The sequence below is a fragment of the Tauraco erythrolophus genome, chromosome 13, assembly GCF_009769465.1.
Source record: "Tauraco erythrolophus isolate bTauEry1 chromosome 13, bTauEry1.pri, whole genome shotgun sequence".
Lineage (NCBI taxonomy): Eukaryota > Metazoa > Chordata > Aves > Musophagiformes > Musophagidae > Tauraco > Tauraco erythrolophus.
The window spans coordinates 7,101,534-7,114,151 of NC_141477.1; the positions used below are offsets into that span (position 1 = coordinate 7,101,534).

Consider the following 12,618-nt stretch of genomic DNA (forward strand, 5'->3'; position numbering starts at 1 on the left):
ACGCTGGCCTGCTCAGGGAGCGTGGTGTTCCCCTCTTCTCTGCATATACTGGAGCAGAATGGGTTGCCTTTGCATGAGCTGCGTGAGAAGTCAGCCTGTGTGCTGGCTCTGGGCAGTGGCAGTGCCTCACCCCGCATTCCATGGGGTTTGCTGCCAACCAGCTTTTTTATTGCAGCTCTGCGAGGGGGGCAAAGAGTGGGCTCCCTTCGCACCGCATGGACTGAGTCACCGCGGAGGCTGTTGTAACGCAAACCACGTTTAATTTACCCTTTCATGCGAAGGACTGTTTAAACCCAGAGGGGCACGTTTGGCCCCCAGTGCCTGCTCGGCATGCCCCTCTCCCGTCCCCATCCCCATCCTGTCCGTCTGCCCAGCCCGCTGGGTGCTCCTGCTGCTTCCTGCTGCTCCAGCAGCATCATCACAGCGTGTGCCTCGTGTTTCTCAACGAGGGGGCCATGTGGAGCTGCAGGCCCGCTCCCTCCATGAGGACCCCTTGTAGACTGGGTCAGGAAGGCAGCAGTCTTTGAACCCGGAGTTTCTCCTGGAGAAGAAGCACCTGGCCGTGTTTTGGCACTCTTCAGCAGATGCTTATCCCTGGCCATGCTCTGGCACGGGGAGTGTGAGGTGAGACTGGCAGAGTCCCCTGCCCGCTGGGGTCCCAGCCTGGCTGCCACTTAGAAGTTCTCCTTGTTGAAGTAGAATTTGACCTTCCTGGGGTCCAGGCTGGAGTGCTGGTGGCAAGACTTCTGCAGGCTCTTTGCCAAGGCCCCCGGCCCGCAGAGGAACACGCCGATCACTGACCTGCGCACAGCAGGGAAATCAGAGAAAAGTGATTTAGGAGCTTTCTGGGGTCCCTCCAACCTGCGGGGGACAAGCATGCCTCTCCCAAAGCTGCCCAGCCTGGCCCTGGGTGCCAGTGGGGAGGGGGTGCCTCTCAGCTCTGGCACCCCAAAGCCCCTGCCCGGCTCTCACCTGGGGTGTGCTGCAGCCACCGCTGTGAACTCGCTGTTCCACATGGGCCGCCCAAAGATGGTTTTGTGCCTGAGCCCTGTCACCGTGTCTGTAGCGGTGTCGAAACGGAGTGCCACGTTGTTGGCCTGGGCAGAGCAGGGACAGTGAGGACCCCCGCCACCACTCGTGAGCCCACCTCCAGTCCCTCAGCACAGAGGAGTGTCCATTGCTGATGCCCACCAAACACCACTCCTGGACTTTCTGCCTGCAAGCTGCCTTGGCCACCCTGTGTCCCCCCTTGCAGTCATGCCCAGCCGTGGTCGACTCACAATGCTGGTGTCCCAGCCAGTGAGGAAGAGCCGGTAGGTTAGAAAGTCCGCCTTGCCCGACTCGGCCATCTTCTGCTCCAGAGAGGCAAGCAGGTCGTTGAACCAGGCGAAGGCTCCCGTGTCCCGGCAGAGCCAGTAGAAGTAGATCTGGGATACAGGTGATGAGAGATTGCTTAAGATGGAGCAAAGCAGGAGGGGTGGAAGGATGCAATGTCAAGGACTGGGAAGCCCAGCATGGAGAATCCCACAGCTGGTCCTGTGAGACACTCCATACCTTCTTGGTCTTGAGGGTCTGGTCAGCCTGCTGGAACTTGTACCAGATGGACTTCAGGATGGAGGCAAAGGGGGTGATGCCAATGCCTGCTCCCACCAACATGGCCACCTCGTACTGGAACACGTCTTCGCTGGCTGTGCCGAAGGGGCCATCCACCTCGATCCTGGTCAAAGGAGGGCCTGAGTAAGAGGTATGGCCTCCCCAGATCTCCGGGATGGTCTGTTCAGGTGCTCCTCAGCCTACCTGGGCATCTCCAGCTTCTGCTGCTGGAAGGTGTCGATGAGACGCTCCGTCCAGTCACCGGCCGCCCGGATGTGGATGGAGAAGAAGTCCTCCTCGGGTGCTGACGTGAGGGTGAAGGGGTGCCACTCCAGCAGAGAGATGGCGGGGCAGTTGACGAAGATGTACTGCCCCACCTCCATGCGGAAGCCCTTCTTCTGCATCTGCAGTTCCAGCACTCGGGCAGGGTGCATGACTACCTGTGGGGCAGGGATGGGGGCTCCTGTCCCTGGGCAGCAGCCCCTGCTCACCTCCCCATGGCCACCCAGCACAGAGCTGCAGCAGCGGTGGCTGAGAGGGAAGGTGTTGGCTGTAGGCACAGGCTCCTGCACCACCCACCTTGGTGACAACCACCTTCTGCCGTGCGCGCCAGACCCGGAGGATCCGCTCAAAGATGTAGAGGATGACAGGGGCCAGAACCCACTTCCAGGACTGTGGGGAAGAAGGAGAGCAAAGGGTTGGAGAGGGTCAGGGCTGGAGCATCCCGAGGGCAAGGGAAGGGCTTCTCCCCCTGCAGCCGTCCTGCTGCTGCCCTACCTCTGCAGGGATGCTCCCAAACTCGGGGTCTTTGCAGCAGTGGTGCCTGCAGTCCTCATCCTTTCGCACGAGATAGCGGGCGCAGCGATGGGGGTGCACATCCTCCAAGCTCTTCTCCGTCTGCCTGCGCACCAGCCCTCTGCGAGGGGCAAGGGGTGAGCCTGAGGGCCAGATCCTGCCCCCCCAGCCAGGGCTGAGCCGCTCTGCATGAGCCCCAGGAATGGGGAGCCCACAGCCCTCCCTGGACCCTCTCTGGGGCTGCCCTGCTGCCCCAGCAGGGGTCTGCGGCCGCTGCCCCTCTCTGTCCTGCCTTCAGGGAGCGGTGCGGAGCCTTACGCAATGCCATGGATGACGAGCCCGGCGAAGTAGATGATGAAGAGGTGGTGCGTGTACCAGAAGACCTCGAAGTAGTTCCTGCGGATGAACTCAGTGGAGGACGTCACCATGAGGATGAGCGCCAGCGTGATGATGACCCCTGTCAGCCCCGGGATGGTGGTGAAGGCCACGTACTCGACGGTCTGCAGGGGCGGCAGGATGGGTTAGGGAGGTGGAGGACAGGTGGTGGAGGGGGGCTGGATGCCGGGGTTGGTGCTCACTGTGTGGTTGGAGTGGATGGGGTTCAGCCACTTGTCGCTGCCCTGCAGGTGCATCTTGGAGAGGACGGCAGGCAGGCTGCCGTCGGCAGCTTGTTGGCTGTGGTTGTAGCGCTCCAGGTTGAAGAGGTGGGCGATGGTGTGCACGGCTGGGCATGGAACGTACAGTCACCCACCTGGCTGCTTCCCAGTCCCCGCCGTGCCCCAGCCCGGTGCAGGGTGGTACCTGTGAGCAGGGCCAGCGCGTAGGCCACCAGCTTGTGGAAGGTGAGGTTGTGGTCCAGCTGCTTCCGCAGTGTCCGCCTGCAGCACTGCGGGGAGAGGCAGCAGTGTCAGGATGGGGATGGAGACCGCCATGCCAGCCGTGGCACCACGGGGCACTCACCAAGCAAGTCCCGCGGAGGAAGGAGAGGAGGTTGCGGCAGACGGGCAGCAGGATCAGCATGCTGTTGAAGTTGAGGCACTTGGCTGATGCTCGTGCCCATGCCAAGGCGGACTGGGGAGAGGAGATGAGGGTGAGCGCCGCTGTCCCGGGCTGCAGACAGGGTACGTCTGCCTGCAGCCATGCTGCTCTCCACAGCTCTGCCTGGCAGGGTGCTGTGCTGGGACTGGGATGGGATGGGGACGGAATGACGCTGAGCCAGGAGAAGAGGAGGACTGGGAGGGGTTGGTGCTGGGCTGGGACAAGATAGAGACCAAGACAGGGACCAGCATAGAGTAATGCCAGGCTGGGGACTGGGATGGAGCCATGGAGAGCTAGAAGAGGACAGGATGAGGAAGGGGCATGGAGTGCTGCAGCTCCCACCCCACTGCAGGAAGGCTCCAAGGGATGTGCATTCCTGGGCAGGCAGGGTGCTGCAGGGAGGCCCCTTACCCCGAGGATGGCCCTGGTGTAGAAGTACCGGTCGTCCCGGTCGAAGAACAGAAAATAGTACGTGAAGAGGAAGATGTTGATGCCCAGCCACGCCGCCTGCAGAGGAAAGCCACGTCAGTGTGAGGGACCCCGACCCGGGACCCCCCTCACCCCGCAGCACTTGGGTGCAGGCGCAGCCAGAGGGTGTCATGACAGCACATCCCTCCTGCTTCCTTCTGCACTGCGGCAGCGCGCACGGGGGTGGGACACGGGGCCAAAGGTGGGGAGAGGTGTGGGAGTCTTGCAAAATAACTGTCTTGTCACCCACGGCCGCGGGCATCACCCAGGCACCAGGAAGGAGGAAAGGCAGGTGCAGGCAAAGCCTGCCCAGCTGGAGGGCAGATCCAGAGGGTGGTCGGGGCTGGTGGGGAAGCCTCTGAGAGGGGGAAATTTTGCCGGGAGCTGGCTCACCCAGCCCCACCGCATTGCTGGCCCCTGCCTAACCCTGCTGCACCCCACACCAGCCCCTCTCCCAGCCATCCATTTTTTTTGGAGCTCCCAAAACAACTCTGCCCTGCATTTTTAATTTTTTTTTTTTAAAAGTAATTTAAAAAATTAAAATAGACCAACTTCTGCAAACCCCTGTTTTCTCACGCATTTGCAGCTCCTCACACAGCACCGAGCAGCTGGCGTGGTACCAGCTGGGCAAGCCCCGTTACACCAGCGATGCCGCGGCACGGCACCGACAGCCGTGCTCTCACGGAAACCTCCTGCTCTCGCGTGAGGAGAAGAGGCACATGGAAGGCTCCCAGCCAGAGCAGCTGGGCAAAGCAGTGGCATTTTTAAGTTTTGGAGTAAGACCCTCCTTTTTCCTTTGCGTTGTGTTTTCCTTGAGTTTTCCGAACCCCATCCCTCCCCTGGTTGCCAGGATTTTGGAGGTTGCCTGAGCGCAGGGGATGCACGTCTCTCCCAGCAGCCCAGCCCCAGGACAGCCCGTCAGCACCAAATTCCCCCATGAGCCCCCCAGGACATGCCCAGACTGTGCCCCCCATAGCCCCCCCACATCGCCCCAGCCCCTTCAGGCACATGAGCCCCCCCAAGCCCCACACACTCACGAGGACGGTGGCTGAGAACCAGTGGTTGACCAGCCAGTTGCCCATGGTGCAGCGTCCTGGTGCCCTCCTGCCCGCACCTGCCTGTGCCCGCCGCTGCCCACCCCAGGTTTTATGGAGGCGGCAGGCGGTGTGGCAGCCCCAGCCGCGGGAACGGCACCACGGGGACTTTCCCCTGAGAAGCCTTTGAGGAAATGCCGGGTGTTTTCAAAGGCCACCTTCCAGGAAGGCAGGGCTGATCCTATCAGCCAGCAACCAGCCCCAAAACCAGCCCCCTGCACTGGCCGGGCACAGCCCCCCACAGCCAGGCACTGCAGGGCATCGGGCTGCTCGTCTTGGGTTTTGCAATATTTGGGGACAAAAATGGGCTTTTTTTTAAGGTAGGAATTTCCTGGAGGAGGGTCTGTCCTGTGCCCGGCTCAGCCAATGTGCCACTCCTTGGTCTCCCTTGCCAGCCTTCACTGCCCATTTTACAAGAAAACCATCAAAGGAGGAGAAGCATGCCGGGAGCACGGCACTGCACTTGTGCCAGGATCCAGCACCCAGCACCCTCCAAACTGAGCTGGCTTCACAAATGGTTTGGATGGGGGGTGTCACACTCCTGGTTTGGGATAAGGACCCCCGGGTCTCATCAGTGATACCATAAAAGTCGGCAGAGAGAAACCCTCTGAGACTTGTTGGCAGTTTCAGAAGGCAGGCGTTCTTTATTGCAGCGCTGGCGGCACGGGGCATAATTCCTCCGAACGCGTCTACCTTTGGTTGAAGTTGGTGAAGTTTATGTATGTCAGTTATATACATACGGATTAGATTTCCAAGAATAATCCCACGTATTTATCTCATTTCTGAGAACTAGTTAGAATATTTGTGTCCTAATTACACATGTGTCCTGAGTCCTTTGGGTTCCTTTGTGAGGGTCTTTTGGGGTCTTCGGGACCCTCTGCTGGTTGTTCTTTAAATATCCTTCGGTTGAACAGTCTTTGGAGGATGGGTCCAGGTGTCCTTTATTTTAATTCAAACGATTAACCAGTTCTGGCTATTATTCAAGGTCGATCTGGTCTATTCCCAGTTCAAAGTGGTTTTCCTCTCTTTAACATTCTTGAATGATCTATCGTTTAGAGCTCCCTCTCCATAGTCATTTGTTCTCTATCTGATTTGTAACAGGAAAGCTACAAACGATCATACAACAAGAGTTCAGATGGACATATACAAAAAGAACACAGACGGACTATTCCAAATCCTGGGTACCATCAGCATCCCGTGGCTGTGCCACCTGCCCTGCCTCTCCTGTCTGCCCTCCGCTGCAGGGCAGACATGCTCAGCAGTGCCCAGCGCTGCGGCACCCACCGCTCCTGCTGGGAATAGCAGCCGGTGCCGGGGCCTCCTGCCTGGAGGAACAGGTTGGGCAGGATTGTTCCTCGCCAGCTTGCCGGGTTACTCCTAGACCACAGCCATGCTGGCGGAGGCGTGGGATGAGGCCGGTCCCCGTCCCGCTGTGCTCCTTCATCTTATCGGCTCTGTTGTGGGGCTCTCCCGTATCCCTGCTTCCCGCCAGCTTGGTGCCATGAGCACGAGGGCTGTACAGGCAGCAGGTGTGTGCACCCACACCGGTCATGGCGGGAGGGTCCCCACCCTCTGCGTGAGTCACCGGCTGCTCGCCAGCACGGGGACACGCAGCCATAGCAAAGTTTCTTTACCACTAAAAACATTAGTTTCTTTACCACCTCAGGGCACCCGTGGCCCTGAGGTCACCGTATGTACCATCACGGGCGGTTAGGGGGCATCGGGGCGCCCCGGGGGCTGTGCACTGCATGGCAGTCGGTTTGCCACGGCAGGTGGCTTGGGCATCCCATACATCACTCGCATCCAGGTGCAGGGTCCCGGCAGGCAGGCATGCTCCTGTCCCCCTGCCACTGCGGACACGAACCGGGACCCACTGCCACTGCAGGGCCGAGGAGCGCCTGCCTGCCGCTGGCACGGCTCATTCCGCAAGCCCCCTCCGGATGCCGGTGCAGCCCGGTGCTGCCTGTCCCCATGTCAGTAGCTGGCTGGAGGAGCCAGGTGCTGGCCGTGCCTCAGACGATGCTGTGCCTCACACCGGGCTCGTGGGGTGCCTGGAGCTGCAGAGGGGTTCCTGGCAGGTGCCGGCGGCAGCAGACACAGTGCAGGAAGTCAGCGACGTTGTGCCGGAAGAGCTGGCGGCAGGGATGCAGGTATTGGAAGAAGAGGAGCATGAAGTAGATGGCCAGGCAGTAGCCCAGGAGCAGTTGCACCACCAGCAGCGGGGTGCAGATGTTCTCATAGACATCTGTCTTAAAGAAGTACCAGAGGATGACAAGGGTCGCGTTCTCCGCCAGCCGGGCCACGTAGTACACGGCCAGGCGGCCCCAGTTCTGCGACTTGTCAATGAGGTCCCGGTCAGCCAGCTTGAGCTGCACGGCCGACCAGCAGAACATGTTGATGCCGGCATAGAGGAGGGTGAAGGCGCAGAGCACCACCACCGTGCCCACCCGGCTGAAGTTCTTCTCGATGTTGTCAGGCAGGCGGGTACCGCTCCGCCAGAACTGCACCCAGGGCAAGAAGAAGACTACCAGCAGGTTGGCCAGGGCAATGGGGATAATCCAGTGCTTGAAGACGGTGCTGAAGAGCACAAGGACGGCCACGCGGGTGGAGATCTCCAGGCTGCGCCACAGCACGATGCAGAGGAAGGCCAGCGGCCTCAGCTGGACTTTGTAGTCATCATACTTGACCTGGATGGCCAGGACGTTGCAGACGAGCGCTCCGTAGGTGACCGACACCAGGCAGATGCCCATGAGGACGGCTGCGGAGGGAGAGGGCAGGAGAGTCAGGACTGGGCCGTGTATCCAGCCTTCCCACCGCCCCAAGGGCAGAACGTGGGGTGCCAGCCCTGGGTGCGCAGTGCTGGGTGCCAAGCACTGGGGTTGGCAGCAGGAGGCTCAGTGCGAGCGCTGCTGGGACAGCTGGTGGCCGGTGGTGACAGACCCCGTGACGGGGTGGCTGTGGGGGGAGCTGCAGGCAGCAGGAGGCTCTGCTCCCAGATTTTCTCCCAACACCAATAAACCAGACGCCTTTACCAAACTGGAGCGGTTCCTGTGCTTGAACCCAGCATCAACCCCCTGCCCTGTGCAAGAAAAGCTGCGCAAGCACGACCAGGGCACGGTCTGCGCTGTGAGAGTCCCTCTGCCCCGCCTGGACCAAGAGCTGCACCGCGGTAGCCCACCACTCCAGAGCCCTCCTCGTCTGGGGGCTGCAAAGCCAAGGTCATTAGTAGGGAATGCCGGCAGCTGCTCATGTTCAGTGCAGCCAGGAAAACCGCGACAGAGGAAAAGGGAAGCGTGCGGCTGGTCTCAGTTGTGCCACGCTGGCAGCGGGGGCTGTGAGCTGCGGGACTGAGCCGAGACAGCCAAGCTGCGAGGGAACGACCCGAAATGTGTCCACAGGGATTCGCTTCCCACATCTGCTGCTGGAGGAGCGCTGGGGCTCGTGCTCCTGCCTCCACTGCTCCCACTCCCCAAAACACCCTCGCAGGGGGCTGTGGCCAAGGAGGGGGTTTCTATGGGGCATCTCCCGTGTTCCCCTTTCCATGTGCCTGCTGTGGGCACTGAGGGCAAGGTCTGGGCTCCCAGCATGGCCAGGACAGTGAGTTGGCAAAGGCAGCTCCTTTGCCAGGCGCTGCAATTGGAAAGGTGCAAGAGCGTTCCTGCACGCCCGGCTCATCAGCATGCCAAAGCGGGATTTAAAAGCTCCAGCACATCCAGCCCCCGAACACACAAACACCCCAGGAGCAGGTGAGGGAGCCTGGGAGAGCTGGGCTGGGAGCTCTGGCCATTGGGAAAGGCTCAGAAATAGATCCAACAGAGGGACCGTGGGGAAGGCAGAGCCCATAGCTAGGAGGAAAAACCCAGTAACTAATGCAGACTGGAGCAGCCTGAGGCAGGGACATGACATCTTTATGGGACATGGACCGGGTGATGGCACGACTTTGTAGGACGGTCATCTGCAGGCACCGGGGCTGGGAACAGGGCTGGCACCTCGGTCACAGCCAGCTCTTCCCACCCTCCCAGCCTCACTCCAAGCTGGAGAGCAGAGCGCTGGGCATGGGAAAAGCAAACCAGGAGACAGATGAGTGCCCAACCTCTGCGGGTTGAGCTCCACGTTTAGGGGAGTCCAGTGGCAGCTGTGCCCCCAGCAAGCCCCTGGAGCTTCATTTGGATGCCACACTGGTACACGTGGCTTAAGGAGCTGCCGCCATGCCCTGGTGGGGTCCCACCTGCGCGGCCCAGGGAAGCCCCCATGCCAGGCACCCTTACCTCGGGCAGCTGGGACATACTTCTCCAGGATGCTGATGTAGAGCTGGAGGGTGAGCTGCGGGGTGGAGCCCAGGAAGGCCTGGATGACCGCCATGCGCTTGAAGGCGTTGCGGTGCGTGGCCAGCCGGCGCACTGAGTGGCCCACCTCCTGCTCCATCTCCACCTCATAGCCTTTCCGCAGCCGCCGCTTGCGGGTGATGGTGACGTAGGGCTCCTCCTCCTTCCCCGACCAGCAGTACACCACCAGGGCCTCCATGCACCTGCAGGGACGTGGCAGCCATCACCCTGCCAGCCTCCCCATTGTCCCTTGGCCCCACTCCTTGCACCTCCAGCCCCGCCTTGCCCAGTGCCAGCCAGACTCTGCTCCTGCCAGGCACAGCCGAACTGATTTGGGCAACTGTTCAGCAGCGCTGCGGGCAATCCCTGGCCCTGGGATGCCAGGATGAGGATGGGGTCACACCAGGACCACGGGGATGCTCTGGCGCTCAGGGTGAAGCATGTGGCACAGGAGCACAACAGCTGCCCAAGCGAGGGGTGCAATGACTGCTGCAAGAGGTGCAGCATCCAGAGTGTGGAAACTTTAGCTCTGCCAGGAGCTAGAGCTACAGGGAGGGGTTAATCACCCTCGGGCTCTGTTTTCCCCACTGGCACGAAACAGCATCTCTTCCTCTAAGCGGCAAGAGAAACTTTCTGATGTTGTCTTTGATCTCTCCTCTCCAGTAGAAGTCTTCTACGCTTCCTTCTTGGTGGGGACGGCAGGAAGGGGAGCGCGGGGTGAAGCCGGGTGTGACATGGGCAGATAAGATAGCGCTTCCGCAGCCCCCTCCCCGTGGAGCACGGGCGAACGTGCGGGCAGAGGAAGCGGATTTCTCCCCCGCTGCTCCCCGCTGCAAGGCCAGCGGGCAGCGGGACCCCAGCCCCTCCACACACAGCCATGCCGTGGGTGTGCACGGGCCAGGGGCCATCAGCAAAGGGGACCCATGCGACAGGCTTGGCTCCTGCCTGGGGATTAGCTGGCTCTGGCACCAACAGGATGTAATTATTTGTGAACAGTCATTAGGACAGCAGAAGTTGCCCTGTTTCAGACCCAAATGGAATGAGGTTTTTGGATAAATTCTCTTGCCGGTTCAGGCCAGCACTCATGGCTCATCGCAAACTCTAACAGGAAAACGGTTTCATCCAAAAGGCCCGCCATCAAGGGCAGTCCCAGCTGGCTCCCGGTGCCCTGCCAGGCCTTCCCAGGAGGCTGGGCTCCATCTCCAGCCCAAGGAGCCAACCGAAGCTCCTCTCCGCCAAGCAGCTCTGGCTGGCACTTGCAAGCAGCAGAGCACCATCGTAACCATCTCAGACGGCTGTGGTCAGCACGGTGAGAGCTGCGACAGCACTGTGGGCTGACATGGGCTGGAGTGGACCCACACCCCTTCCAACAGCTGGTGGCACGGAGGTGAGGCTCCCCAGCTGCCTCTGTAGACGAACCGTAGTGAAGAGGTCGCCCCAGCACCCTGCTTGTTTCCGGTGACGGAGGAAGTGAGGTGCAGGCTGCGGCATGTTTACAGCTCTGTGGGCACAACGTGCTCCAAAGCGTGGCTGCTGGGGTGCCCTCGGGGAAGGAGCCCCACGGAGATGGTGGCTCTGCCACGTCGCTGCTGTACCCGCTGTGCACTCTTGCCGAGCGGGATGGCCAAGGTGACGGCAGCCCAGGGAGGCACCGCAGCATTCCCAGGGAGTGAGAGATCAGCACCTCTCTGGCTTGTGCAACATCCACCCCCTCACCCTCCTCTCCTCAGCGGGGTCAATGGCCTCCCAGCACCTGCACCCAGCTCCTCTCCTCTGTGTCCCATAACCTCCACCCATTCCAGGCCCAGGGACGTTTTCCAGGGTGCAGAACCCCTGTTTCTATTCACCTTCAAGCACCCCAGGGATTTGCATCTGTGCTCCCAGCCTAAGCAAGAGGATGGCAAACCCCAAAGGCAGAGGGAAACGCTGACTGCGGAAAGCCACCATGCAAAGAACCCTTCGAGCAGCTGAGATGCAACAGGCTGGGAGAGCAGAGTCCTGCCTGGAGCAGGGGGTCCAGCAGGCGGGGAGCAGGCAGCACCCCCTGGCAGGACCGTGGCACCACCGGGGAGGGATGGCCGAGATGACCCCCACAGGCTGGGATCAGCAGTGTCCCTGGGGAGGAGGGGGACAGGGAGCCGGCAGGAGCCCCCTGGGCACGCCGGGGGTTGCTGCACGGACAGATTTCTGCTGACAGCCCGCCCTGCCTGGCCGCCGGTCCCTGCTCTCGCCCGGTGACCGTGGGACCTGCCGGGGGTCCCGTATCCCTGCCGGGGGTCCCCGCGTCCCCTATCGCGCCGTGCCGGGTGTCCCCGCATGTGCTGCGGGTGGTCCCCGCGTCCTCTGCCGGTGGTCCCCGCCTCCCCTGCCGGGGGTCGCCGCGTCCCCCGCCGCGCTCACCTGATGATGGGCCCGAGCTGGAGCAGGTGCATGAGCAGGACGAGGGGGCGGTCGCGGCTGAGGTCGCGGTGCACGAAGATGAGGGTGAGCTGCACCAGGACGGAGGGGCAGAGCACGAAGAAGACGGTGAGCGCCAGCCAGAAGCGGTCGTCGGAGTGGCCGTAGGAGAGGCAGAGCACGGCGGCCGCCGCCCCCTCCCCGCAGAACAGCGCCGTCGAGAAGACGATGCCGAGCGGCAGCTTCGCCCGCGACGGGACGGCGGCGGCGGCGGGCGGGCAGCCCCCGCTCGGGCCGTCCATCCCGGCCCCGGCCCGGCCCGGCCCGGCCGCTCAGCCCCGCCGCGGCGCCATCCCGGGCTGCAGCGGAGAGAAGAGCCGCGCTGCGGGGCGGAGCGGGGCGGGACGGGGCGGAGCGGGGGGCCCCCGCCGCGCGGCGCCCCGACGGGGAGCCCTGGCCCGGGCCCGGCGAGCCGAGTCGTGCCGTGTCGAACCGAGCCGTGCCGAGCCGTGCCGCGCCCCGGCGGGGCGGGAGCGGGCCGCACCGGCAGCGCTCCGGGCCCGCCCCGACAGGTAAAGGGGGCGGGACACCCCGCCAGGCCCCGACTCGCCATCCCGGGGTCCCTCGGCCAACCATCCCCGTCGTGCTCACCACCCCACTGTCCCGGGACCCCTGAACTGCTGTGCCCTAGTTCCCACCAGGCGTGGAGTCCCCTGCCCCAGGACACCCTCACCTGCACCCCTCCCCCAACACCCCCATCTTTGCCTGGGATCTTCCACCCCAGGACTCCTCATCTCTGCCAGGAACCCCCACCCCAGGACACCCTCAACGTGGCCAGGACCCACCCGCCAGGATCCCTCTGCCAGCCCAGGAACCCCCAGCAGCACCCACTCTGGGTCCCCCCACTC

General features: G+C 62.3%; 2 protein-coding genes across 5 annotated transcripts; both read right to left on the reverse strand.

Annotated features, from left to right (window-relative positions):
- Positions 1 to 674: 674 nt before the first annotated feature.
- Positions 675 to 4,976, reverse strand: NOX1 (NADPH oxidase 1). 4 transcript variants are annotated; one of them, XM_086619696.1, is made up of 13 exons: positions 4,932 to 4,976; positions 3,838 to 3,933; positions 3,349 to 3,459; positions 3,190 to 3,274; positions 2,967 to 3,112; positions 2,707 to 2,888; positions 2,371 to 2,509; positions 2,173 to 2,265; positions 1,798 to 2,033; positions 1,555 to 1,717; positions 1,281 to 1,427; positions 973 to 1,097; positions 675 to 801 (listed from the first exon to the last, which is right to left on the reverse strand). In XM_086619696.1, exons 1-13 carry the CDS (start codon positions 4,974 to 4,976, stop codon positions 675 to 677), a joined length of 1,695 nt encoding a protein of 564 aa, XP_086475822.1. The 4 variants fall into 4 exon arrangements, with proteins under 4 accessions (XP_086475822.1, XP_086475823.1, XP_086475824.1 ...); XM_086619697.1 differs by lacking the exon at positions 3,349 to 3,459; XM_086619698.1 differs by lacking the exon at positions 1,281 to 1,427.
- Positions 4,977 to 7,000: 2,024 nt separating this feature from the next.
- Positions 7,001 to 12,012, reverse strand: XKRX (XK related X-linked). The gene is made up of 3 exons (XM_086619768.1): positions 11,714 to 12,012; positions 9,257 to 9,516; positions 7,001 to 7,746 (listed from the first exon to the last, which is right to left on the reverse strand). The coding sequence occupies exons 1-3, from the start codon at positions 12,010 to 12,012 to the stop codon at positions 7,001 to 7,003; spliced, it is 1,305 nt and encodes a 434-aa protein (XP_086475894.1).
- Between the last annotated feature and the right edge of the window lie 606 nt (positions 12,013 to 12,618).